The 13,037-nt window shown below is 40.1% G+C and overlaps 1 protein-coding gene across 5 annotated transcripts in view; it reads right to left on the reverse strand.

Annotated features, from left to right (window-relative positions):
• SETBP1 (SET binding protein 1) overlaps window positions 1-13,037 on the reverse strand; it is a 505,913-nt gene that overhangs the window by 151,249 nt on the left and 341,627 nt on the right. For all 5 annotated transcript variants that reach the window (XM_072605257.1, XM_072605253.1, XM_072605254.1 and 2 more), the window contains exon 5: window positions 146-3,623. In XM_072605257.1, the coding sequence (XP_072461358.1) occupies window positions 146-3,623 (3,478 nt within the window). The remainder of the gene's footprint in view (window positions 1-145; window positions 3,624-13,037) is intronic.

The raw sequence follows: 13,037 nt of genomic DNA on the forward strand, positions 1-13,037 counted from the left end.
AGTGAACATAAAAAAAGGTGAAGATGATGAAATTCTAACATCCAAAGCCAGGGAAGTAAGGAAATGACTTAAACTTTAAATAAGATGTCTGTGGTGGGCAATATCTCCTTCATTTAGAATAGTCAGTCCTAAGTCATGGACTTACCTGGAGACATGGAGGAGTCATAGGGGCTTCTTTCCTTTCGGTTCATCCTGAAGGCTTGGATGTCCTTTTCCCTGTATGTTCCAAAACCTTCAAAGCTCCTTCTTTTACTCCCACTCACTTCACTGTCCCACTTGTCATTCAACGGGTTCATGCTGCCAAACACATCCAAGGTCTCTGACCTTGTGCTGCTGCTTTCTCCACTACTGCCACTGGAGAACTTCTTTGTACAGGAGTCAGCAGGGTCTCCGCTAGTGTCTCCTTTCTCCTTCACCTGCGTCCACTGTTGGGCATCAGAGAGAGACAGGGTTGACAGGGTGTCAACCTCAAAGTTGCTCTTGGAAGCTTTGTGGCTGACCTCACTGTGTTGGTGTTTCTGTTTCTCCTTATGCCTACTCTTCTCACCCACCATGGGGAGGTCTTTGTCAGCGCTGCTCAGCCGCTCACTCAAGACATGGCTGGAGAAGCCCGTGGACTTGCCTGCAAAGAGACCGCTCAGGTCATCATGGGTCCCGAGGATTCGGTCCTCCTTGTGCTTGTGTTTGTGTTTGTGTTTCCTTTTATGGAGGCGACCACTGGACAACCCAGCACTACCCACCTTTGGGGGATTGAGGGAGGGCTGTATGTCTCCAAGGCCCATGCCAATAGGTGTCTGCAGATGCACCCCATGCTTTGCTTTGTGCCTGGCAGTGCTGGACATCTTCACATGAGAGCTTGCATGGAACTGTGGTGGCGGCACTGTTGGCCTCATGAATGGCGAAGCTGTGCCAAGAGTGTGAGATAGGTACAAAGGAGCTGGGTACTGACCGTAATAACCAAGGTTCATCATAGGCATTGATGTGTAAGGCATTCCATAGGGTGCATAGTAACTTCCACTGGGGATAGGGTAGCTGAATCCCTGTAAAAAAGGCACCTTTGTCATGGTGTCATTGGTTTTGGCAGGCCTACCACGCTTCTTCTTGGACTTCATGTCTGAGGTCCTTCGAAGATAGAGCAAGGGGTCATACTGTATATATGGCACCGGGTAATAGTGATCAAAGTTGATTCTAAAAATACTGGGATAGGGGTTCTCATGATAGAATGTGTAACTCCGGTGGGAGATCCTGAACATCTGGAACTTGTTGATAAGCTCTTCTAAGTCTGCAAGGAACTGGAGGTTGTCACGGTTCTGCAGGCTTTTTCTTTTCCGCTTGTGCTTTGGCTTCTTGATGCTTTCGTGGGCAAGGAAATTGTCCACGATGAGATGCTTCTGCCGGTGGCCATGTCGGTTCTTTGTGCTGGTGTCAGATGGAATGGCCTCTGGATTGTCCAAAGAGCAGAAGTCAAAAGAGTACCGCCGGCGGGATTCTGAACTCTTCTCAGCTTGATCAGATGTGCTGTTGTTGTCTGTCCCAATACCACTGTCACTAGGGATTGTCTCCTCACTGTGTGACTCACTCACAGGTGACAGTGTGATTTCCTTCAGGGACCCAATCTCACACAGGTGTGAAGGTGAGTTGGCCATCAACCTGGGAGGTGACAGCTTCCAGGTTCCACTGTGTAATCCTTTCTGGGTTTTGGTAGGAAGAGCACCGATGGGCTGAAGATTTGGCATAGTTTTTAACTCTGAAAAATTGATTTCAGTGCTGGCGGGGCTCAGGTTGCCATTAGACCCGACTAACTGCGTGGAAAGTGGGTGCATAGCTGCTGGTGAAGATGCCACAAGTGACTGAAAGTTGGAAGGCACGGCTGGAATATCCGGCTGGCTAGAAACAGGCCTTGGGTGCTTGATGGCTGTCTTAGGTTCTTCAGATGGGGGCTGCAGCTCTGCCCTAGGTTTTCTGCCCCTCTTTTTGCCAATGTAGATGGTCCCTCTCTTGCTGACATTGATCTGCTTACCCAGTCTGCTGTCAATGGCTGCTCCCCCAGGATTGGTCTGGGGTGGTACTTTTGCCTTCAGGGCAATATTGCTGGAGCAGGACAAGATCTGATTCAAGATGTTTTTCCTCTTCAGGGTCTTCATCTTGTTGATGGTCTTAATGGTTTTCTTGTCCAGTACACCAAGCTTTCCAACTTTTTTGTGGAATTTCATCTCGCTCATGGATTTCTCTTCTCCTGGCACTAACTGGGCCAGTTTGGCCAAATTGCGTCTTCTCTTCCTCTTCTTAGTGCCAGGAAATTCCCGGCTGATTGGGCTGACTGGGCTGGTGGAAGTTCCCTCATGAATTGTCTCAACAGTGAGTAGAGGTTGTTTCTTTGGTCGTCCTCTCTTCTTTTTAACTGGCGTAATCACAGTGAGACTGTCTGTGTTTGTGTACAGAGGACTAGATGGGGTGATAGGATATGCAGAAGGTGGCTCCACCATGAGTTTTTCAGAAGTGGTCATGGCTGACTCCCGCAGCATACTGGTGGGTTTTGGCTTGCTGCAGGTCCACCTCCTTTTTGCGGCAAATTTAGGGTGCTGAATTTCTGGCAGCTTGCTTGAGAGGGGTGGATCTATGCATGGTGGAGGAGTCATGACCAGGGGAGTTTTTCGCAGTCTGGCTGCATTACTTGAGAGAACCTTTTCAGCACTTACAACACCTTCCAGCACAACCAAAGAGGGCTCATTCTCCACAATTTTAGCAAGTTTGGTAGTGCGAGGATCTTTCTTACTCCCTTCAGGGTGAGAGAGCATCCTGCTAGCTACTTCACTGCTCATGGGAATTCCAGAAGTCAAGGCTTTGTCTGGTATGATTTTTTCTACCATTGTTTTCACAGACTGCCTTTTCTTCCTTTTATGGCTAGGTGGGTCTAGGGTTGGAGTCTTGATGGGAATAGTGATCCGGACGTGACTCATATCATTTTCAGGATTACTGATGGAACTCGTATTCTGCTTGGCTGGTGATACCTCTTGGATGCTCTCTGTGGAGTAGCCTTCCTTTTTCCCTTCCACGTTATCATGAGTTTTGGTCTCAAATGCTTTTTGGGCATTCTTGACCCAGTCCAGTTCTGAATTTTGTATGGTTTGATTTATTAAGTCTTTTTTACTTGACTTCTTCTTGCTGTTTCCCGTAGGGGGATCTGGGGGCTCCATTGATCCTCCTCCATCTTGGTCTACTAAGGGTGGGAGCCCATTGCACTCAGCTAAGCTGGTGGTCTGGGCTGGTGAACTGATGTTGCTTGGGGGTGGGATCACATTACCCAAAAGCAGATCTTTGCTACTGCTAGACAACTGACTCCATGTGCTGCTCACACTACCTTTCTTCCCTTGGGACTTGGCAAAGGAAGCCACGGGCTCAAGGGTTGGAATCTTGGTGGTGCCTGGAGTTTCTCGACTAGACTCTGTCCCAATAAAGCAATTCTGAGTGGTGGGACCATTGTCCGAGCTGGCAGACCAATCTACGTGGCTCTGGCTGCTGCTTTTTTGCTGGTGCTTTGGTTTTAAGGTGTCTTCTGTGAAGTCTTGTTGGAGGCTGGGATCATAGTGGAAGGTTGAATGTTTCTGTGGCCTCTCATAAACCTGAGCGAAAGAGAAGGAGGAGGGGTATGAGTACATTGGTGCCATTAACAAAGTTAATGTTGAGGCTCTTAATTATCTGAAACTTAGAGGCAAATGACTACTTTAACAACTTCTAACTCCAAGCCATTTTATAAGGGTTCCTTAAACTGCAGTGATAAAACTATATTAACATTGTTCTCAAATGAACCTTAAATGGGGTCTAATCTCAAAGCCCTGCTTTCAAATAAAATAGAATCATCATCTAACTAGTTTAAGTTTAAAATTAGTATCATAGAATGTAAGGGCTGAAATGGACATTAGAAGCCATTTAGCACAAACTACTTCATTTTACAGATGAGGAAGCCCAGGTGAAAAGAGGCTCTGCCCAAGGTCACACAGTTTGTTAACAGCAAAGCAGGGACTAGAGAGCCTGGTTTTCTGATTCCTAACTTATGATTCTTTCCACTCTACCATGATGCCTTCCTACTCCCTCCCCAACACCCTACTAAAATTTTACTTCTTTCCCCTCTTCAATTTTTCTGTGATATTTTGTAGATTACATTGTGCACATCTCACCAAAGTTCTGGTATCACTACTCATTAAGTAAACACTATGGGAGAACAAAAAAGACATTCTAAGATGTGAAGGCTAGAAACACAACAAGGGTCTGCCACTCATGGAATAGGGGGGACCATTAGAGGACAGAAAAGAAATGGAAAGAGGAGAGAGAATGAGAGTTTCAATCACCCATCATTCTAGCATTTGCTTTTATTTTAGGTTCTATACCCCACCCCACAGGGTGCTATAAATGGTAATGCTCTCTATAAGCTATTAACATTAATAATTACATTTTTGTCTAAGAAAAATAATTACTGTGATTCACTTCTAACGGGGATCCTTTAACCTCTTAAGACAATTTCTTATAGTACCATAGGGGATTCTTCATATTCTAAGGCACACCCTGGGAATGGACTGTTCTAGGAAAATCAATATCCCTCTTGGGATAGTGCCTTGGAATTTTGCCAACTCATCTTCATTCCAAGCCAACTCCTGACGGAATTACTTTGGGACTTCAGAAGCTCCAATGGAATTCTTTTGCTGGAAAGGATGGAGGTCAGCTGAGCATTCAAGGGTGGGAAAAACAGAATCAATATGATAGAGTGAGTGAATGCACTCTTATTCATCAGGTTCATGAACACTAGAAACAGGGGGCAACTTTTAAAGATACACACACACACTTAAAAAAATAATAACAGAACTAGATTTTAGATTGCTGGTAGAAAATTTAAAGAATGTATGTTCCCCAAAGTGGGGGACTGAAAAATATAAATAGGCTCAAGAAATGATCAAAGGATTAAAGATTTAAGAATTAAATTAAGAAATTAATCAACTAAGAAATGATCATAGGATCAAAGATTTAAGGTGCTGGTAAGTACTTGAATGCTTTCCTACTACAATTCCTTCATTTTGCAGGTAAGGAAAACTATGCTAAGATCAGAGAAGTACCTCTTGGCTAGAAAGGACAGAACTGAAGAGGAAAAAAAAAAACATGTCAGGGCAGGAGAAAGAAGCCCTAATGGGAGACAACTCTGAAGATTACAATTTTTTGAAGGTTTTCCAAGAAGAAACCAAAACTACCTATTGGAGCAAAAATCTTGGCGAGAATGTTTCAGTCAAATTATGGTTAATCACATTGGAAAATTAAAAGACGTTAGGGGTATTTGAGCTTTTTAACCTTTTGAGGTTGATGTTATATATGTTAAGCTATCAAAGCTTCAAATTTTACTTAAACTTTTGCAATGCCCTCTGTTTCCCAATGGGAAGACCCAGAGTAACAGTTTTGGGGGCTTGCATTTTCTGCATTATGCGGTAACTTTTTCTTGAAATCCCTGAATAATATGCTTCCATATCTGGGTGTTTATAGTGGTACAATCAATCAGTCCAGAAGGATTTAAAAAGTCTCTACTCTGTGCAGGCATTATGTGAAGCGCTGGGGATACCCAAAAACAAAACTATCACTGACTTAAGGAGCAAACATTCTGTCACCATAAACAACAAATACATATGTAGGAAAATAAAAATACATACAAAGTAAATACAAGTTGATTTTTTCTGATGGGGGAGTATGTGGGAGCAATAGTAGCAGGAGATATCAGGAAAGGTCTCATGATAAATGGTGGTACAGTGGATACAGTGCCAGGTCTGTAGTCAGGAAGAGTCATCTTCATGAGTTCAAATTTGGCCTCAGACATTTATCAGCTGTGTGACCTTGGTCAAGTCACTTAACCCTCTTTGCCTCATTTTACTCATTTGTAAAGTGAGTTGGAGAAGGAAATGGCAAAACACTCCAGTATCTTTGCCAAGAAAACTCCAAATGGGATCAGAAAGAGTTGGACACGACTGAACAACAATAAAAGGAAATGAATGGAAGCTGAGCTGTGCTCTGAAGGAAGTTGAATGTTTTAAGAGGCAGAGGGGAGGAAGCAGTAGATTCTAGGCATCAGAAACAGCCAGTACAAAGACATAAAGGCAAAGTGTAGTGTGGTGAGAACAAAACTAAGGAATCCAGTTTGGATGGACTACAGAAAGCATGAAAGAGAGTAATGTGTAATTAGCTTGTAAGGTAAGCTGCAGTCAGAATGTGAAGGTATTTAAATGGCAAATAGAGGAATCTGTTTTTTGATCCTGGTGACAAAAGGAAGGTTACACAGAGGTGACTGAGCACCAAAATGACTTGGCTAAACCTGTGCTTTATTGATATCACTTCAGCAGCTTTGCAGAGGATGATTTTGAAATATGAAACTTTTGGCATGGAAACCAGTTAGAAGGCTACTTGTAATGATCCATACAAGAGGTGATGAGAGAATGAAATAACATGGTGGCCATGTGAGTGGAAAGGCAGAAGTGTGGGGTATGCTGTGGAGGTAGAACTGACAACTGATTGGATATGTAGAGTCAATGGGGAGTGAGGAATCGATGAGGCTGACTTTTTGGATGAGTGCCAAAAAAAGGCTTGGGGTGTTTTTGACAGAAATAGGAACCTTAGGAATATGGGTGGGTTTAGAAAAAAATAGAATGATTTCTGTTTTGAATATGTTGAACTTGAAAACTCTAGAAATCAATGATTTTGAAGTGTCTAAAATAGGCTACTGGGATATATTACTTAGCTCAGGAGACAGACTAGGGTAGGCTGTAGATATCTGGGAGTCATTTGCATAGAGATGATAATTAAACCAATGGGAACTAATGAAATCACCAAAAAAAGAGATTGTAGAGAAGAGAAGCTTGAGACAAGGCCTTGGGCCACATCTACAGTTGAAGCAGGAGACAAGGAGGATCCAACAAGGGTGTGATCAGACAGAAAACAGGAAAACTAACAGAGAAGAGTCACTGAAACCTCAAAAGGAGGGGATATTCAGGAGGAGAGAGGGGCTACCATTCCAAATGATGCAGAGAGGTCAAGAAAAGGTCATTAGATTTGGCAATTAAGAGATCATGGGAACCTTGGAGAGAACAGTTTTGGCTGAGTGATAAGGTCAGAAGCCAGATGTTAGAGGATTTAGAAAACAGTGAAAGGAGAAGAAGTGGAGACAGTCAATGTAGACCACTTTTTCAAGGAATTTGGCTGAGAAAGGGACATTTGAGATATAGGACAATGGTTAGGATATAGCTAAGGAGAGTAAGCTATAGTGAGGATTTTTTTAAGGATGGGAAGGCATGGGTTTCTTTGTAGGAAGCCAGAAAGAAATCAGTAATGATAACTAGCTTTTATTATCTATCTTTATTGTTTAGTGCTTTATTATTTGCAAATCATTTTACATATATCATTATCCTTTGATCCTTTCAAGAACCCTATAATATGCTACTATTATCTCTTTTTTATAGCTGAAAAAAAAGAAACTGACTTGCTCAAAGTCACATAGCTATTCAGTGTCTGAAAGAGGATTTGAACTCCCTATTAAGTACTCTACTGTACCAAAGAGTTGTTTTAATAAAGTGAAAGATTAGATATTAGAGAGAGAGTGGGCAATGATGTACTGCAGAATTTGGAAGGACAAGTATATATGTGGCATGGTTGTGTTTAATGAAGATTTTTTGTTTGATTAGTGACCAGATTTATATTTAAGGAAGAATATTCTAGCAGTAGTATGAAGGATGGTGCAGAGGAGAGAGAGTAAAAGAAAGAAATTTTGTAAGGAGGGTATTACAATAATCTAGATGACACAGAGTGGTAGCAATAAGACTAGAAAAAAGATGCAGGAGACGCTGCAGAGGTAAAATGGACAGAAATTAACATCTAATTGAATGCAGGAGGTAAAGGATAGGGATGGTTATGGATAACTTGAAGGTTTAAAATATAGGAGATTTTGTTGAATGAAAGTGACATTAACAAAATGAAGGCATAAAAAGAACACGTTAAAAGATAAAGACAAGTTTGGATTGGAACGTGCTGAGTTGGAGGACATGAGGAGAAGAAATTCCTGTAGACAACTGGAGATATGAATTAGATTAGAGAAAGAGGTAAGCCTAGAGACAGAAATGTAGGAGACATCTTCAGTAAAAATGGTAGTTGAAGCCATGACATTTCTATGAGAGAATGGAGAGAGAAGAGAATATGGCCAAGGAGGAAACCTTGATAAATAGCAGAAATCAGTGAAGTAGACTGAGAAAGAGCAGTTAGAAAGGTAGCTGAAGAACCAAAAGACTAAGATATATTTGACACAAGGGGAGGAGAAAATATCCAGTACAAGTAAATTTTAAGTAGTTTTAAATGCCATGAAGTGATCGAGGAGAATGAAGACTGGGAAAAAAAGGCCATCAGATTTAATGCTTAGGAAGTCATTGATCATATCTGAGGGCACTCTAATCACAGTTTGGATCCAAAGGATATTTTATTGGGGCTGATTCAGTATGCTTGGCACCTGCACATAACATAATAATGAGACAGTTTTTTTCCAGTATCTAAGCCAGTCACTGTGAATAAATCAACAAATACACATTCACATTCTACTGTACGTGCAGTGTTGTACTTTTCACTGAGTATGGGTGGAGTTAGACATTGGGCTGGTTTATAATATATGCATCTCAAGTCCCTTGTCCTTGCCTAACTTACAAAATGAGGAGAAAAAATATATACATACAATATTTAAAGAAAATTTATAAAGCAAACAGAGCAAGGGAAGATAATTCAAATGGTAAACAAGTTTTTTTCAATGATTATTTATAATTGTTTTCAACATTCATTTTTTTAAACTTTTGAGTCTCTCTCTCCCTTCTGCCCTCCCCCATCTACTGACAAGGCAAGCAGTATGATATCAATTCATTTGCTGGTGTTTTTGGAAGAATATATTGGAAGAATATATTGACATTAATGAACTGGAGTGTATACTAAGAAGGATGACCAGGATGGAAAGGATACATACCGAGAAAGGAATTGAGGGTGCATTTCCCAGCTAGATGGCTCAGTGGATTGAGCACTGGGTCTAGAGTTTGAACGCTTGAGTTCAAATCCAGCCTCAGACACTTACTATAAAGCTATATGACCTGAACAAGGCACTTAAGCTCTGATTGCCTTAATCCACTGGAAAAGAAAATGGCAAACCACTCTGGAATCTTTGCCAAGAAAACCCATGGACAGCATGGTCCCTAGGGTCATGAAGAGTCAGACATGACTGAACAATAACAGTACTGGTTACTATGAAAAAGCAAGATTAGACTTCTTCTTGGTCTTAGAGGACACAGATAAGAACAATAAATAAAGCTTACAAAGAAGTAGATAATAAATACTAGACAAAAAAGAGCTTCCTAAGAATGAGAGCTGTCCAACTACAGAATGTTTAAGTTTTGAGAGGTAATTCATTACCTTTCATCGTAGGTCTTCAAAAAGTTGTTAGAAGACCTCTTATTTGTAACATTATACCTGTGACCCATACACTGAACGGAGATTGGCCTAGATCAGTGCTGTCAAACTCAAACAGAAACAGATGCCTGGAATGGGGGCTTAAGAAACTCCAAATTAATATTACCCACGTTGTACGGTATTTTTATTTATTTTGTTATGCACTTCTCAGTTACATTTAAATCTGGTTCAGGCCACACCTAGAAGTTTTTCAGGCTTTCTGAGGGCTTTGATGTCACAACACCATTGCTCCATGGAGCTCAATGGTTGTCAGTGCACCTGTCTATCATTCAATTAACAAGCATTTATTGATTACCTACTCTTTTAGATACTGAGGACATATTTACATTCTATCTGTCAAAGTGGTGGACCAGAATATTGAGTTTTGACCTGGTTTTAATCTGAGTATGAAAGTGGCATTTTTTTCTATCACTTAAAGAGCTGTAGCATGATACAAGGGGAACTCTATAACTCATGCAGAATGAATGGGTGAATGATAACAATGATAAATCACCAAGATTGGGAATACTGGCATTCAACTGAGGATTTATAACAATACACAGTGCTTAAAATGGTTGGACTTTGGGTAAAAAAAGCTTGCTAGGCATTTAATGACCTATTACTCTTGTAAGAAATTTTTTCTTCCAATGCAATATTGGCTCTTCCCCACCTTCTAATTATTTCACTTGCCCGTTAATTCTTTCAAATTTGCCAAAGACTATGTGATTGTAAGCAGGTTCGATTTCACTGCCTGCATTTGATAGGTGGGCCTGATTACTTAAAAGAACTAGCAGATCAGCGGAAAGTAATGCAGTTAAGTGTATTTGGTTCTCAGTGTATCCATCTGGATCAGTGCCTGATCCCATTGTTCCTAACGCCTCTGCTTCAATTTGCCCTGCTGAGAGAGCACTACAATCAAAGGGCAGAGTGGACAAAAGAGAAGCACAACAAACGACCAGGAGTAATAGTGGAGAAATGGACCTTTAAACCCTCCAGTCAGATGGGAAGAGAAGAGGGAAAGAGAAAGAAAGGAGAAGAGTGGCTTTCAATGGTTCCTCACAAGTCCTGGCTGATGGCTGTATCTAGTTGTACTTCACAAAATCCCATTTCTTTATCTGTCAACTAGGACGTATTATGTACATGGTGCAAGGCTGTCAGTTCCGATATCTCCTGCCTTGAAAACTAAGTGCTTGCTCCATGGAGAGAGACGAAGTAGAAGAGTGTGAAAAAGAGCAGTGGGATGTGGGGTCAGGCTGGAGTGTGGGTGGGGGTAAGAAGAACAGTAAGAAGAGAAACATTATCCTCATCCTTTTGGATTTTTATTTTGTGATTTTTGGTAACTTTTACATATATATATATATATATATATATATATATATATATATATAAAATTTCTTTTTTTTTTTTGCATTTAATTTATGAGCTCCTTGAGGACAGAACCTATACATTTTAACATCTTATCACAACGAATCCTTAAACATAGTCTGTAAAATGATTATACGCTAGATTTTTCATTATTTTCCATACTCTATGTTAACCATGATAAATTTTAAATTATAAATGGGCCCCCCGTATGCTTCTTTAGCCACTCCTTAACAGTTTCTGTGTGCTCAGAGTACATGTTTTAATTCAGCTGTACTTTTAAGGAAATAAATATGCCCTTTATGCCCAGAGAGTAAAACAAATTTTGGCTCATGGAATACTATTTTAAAAACACTAGGGAAATTTACTATTTCCAGGATGCCTGTGGTAAATCCCCCCTCTTCCCACTGGTGTACTGACCATCTCCCACTCCCAGAATGCCTTCCCTTCTCTCTTCTGCCCCTTATGATCTCCAGGCTCCTTCAAGCGTCAGTTCAATCTCCACATTCCCACTCTCTACATGAATCCTTTCTTGCCTGAGCCCCAGGATATTAGTGCCTTATCTACCCCCCAAATCATCATGCATTTACTCTGCATCTACTTCACATATCTGTTCATGCAATAATATGTAGAAATGTGCATGTATATGTATATATACATACATATTTGTATTTACATATACATATACACACAGACATTCGTAAAAGCATGCTATTTCTCCTAACAGAATGTATGCCCCTTGAGAGTAAGGACTGTTTCATTTTTATATATAAATATATTTAATATACATAAATATATAATAAAAAGATATAACAAATATATCCAATATATATTTGTATAAAATTATATATATAAATATATAAAAATATATTATATAAATATATAATATATATAATAAATATATAAAATATATCTTCATCTTTATATCTAGTATAATGCCTAGCTCATAATAGCTGATACCACAAATGTTTGTTGATTATTTTATTGAAAAGGCATAACTTTTGTTCCAATGTATCCATTGGATACAGGTTCTCCTAAAGGAAAGACAGACTAAAGAAATTATAACTAGAGTTTTACTTGATGGAGAAAAAAAATCTAATGCATGTCAGAAATGATATTTTCCAAGGGAAATTTTTTTAAATTATCTTTACCAGTGCCAAAGAAAACTTCATCTAATTGTATGTAATAGGTTTTGTAGGGGAAGCAAAATATGTGTGAACATGAAAAGGTGGAAACAGAAGGGAAAGGAGGAGGGAATAAACATTTATTCAGGGACAACTATATACAGGCACTGTGCTAATATAAATACCAGTTTCATTTGATCCTCACAACAACCCTGGGAGGAAGGTGCTATTATTATACCCATTTATTGTTGAGGAAACTGAGACAGACAGAGGTAAGTGACTTTCCCAGGGTCACACAGCTAATAAGTATCTGAGGCCAGCTTTGAACTCAAATTTTCTTGATTCTGCAGGCCCAGGGATCTATCCACTGTGTTACTCAGTTGCCTATAGGTAGACCATTTCCTTTTTAAAAAATATTACTTAAATCGTTTGTTTTTGCATCATCTTTATCTCCCAATTTGTCTCCCTTTTCTTTCCAGAGATTCATTACTCATAATAGAGAAGAAAGAAAAATAAGTATAAACTATTTCTTATTCTGAAACTCACTCATCTACAAACTTAACACCAATGTTACAACAAAAGAGTCTCCCAAGGTCCTAAATGACTGCCATGATATTTGTGTCACTTCCTATGGGGTTATAAAAATTACCAAAAAATTTAGAGGTCTTCTAGTTTAACCTCCTGAGAGTCTAAGGGAAGTGACTTGACCATGGCCACACAGGTGACATTAGCAGAGTTGGGATTCATATTCAAACCCTGACTCCAAATCCGGTGCTCTTTCCACTGAATTATATTTAATACTGTCTAACCCTTAGGGTTTTCTTAGAATCAGAAAATCTTAGAGACAGAGAAGACCTTAGATATTACCTAATCCAAACCCTCATTTGACACATGGAAGAAGAAACTGGAGCTGAGATAAGGCAAATGACTGGCACAAGTCAAACAGCCAATTAGCAGATCTAGGACCAGAAGAAGCCTTGGCTCCCGGGTTGTGTCTCAGACCACATGTCATATGATTCACTTACAGAATACTCAAACTCTGCCATTTAC

This window comes from Notamacropus eugenii, chromosome 4 (assembly GCF_028372415.1).
Source record: "Notamacropus eugenii isolate mMacEug1 chromosome 4, mMacEug1.pri_v2, whole genome shotgun sequence".
NCBI lineage: Eukaryota > Metazoa > Chordata > Mammalia > Diprotodontia > Macropodidae > Notamacropus > Notamacropus eugenii.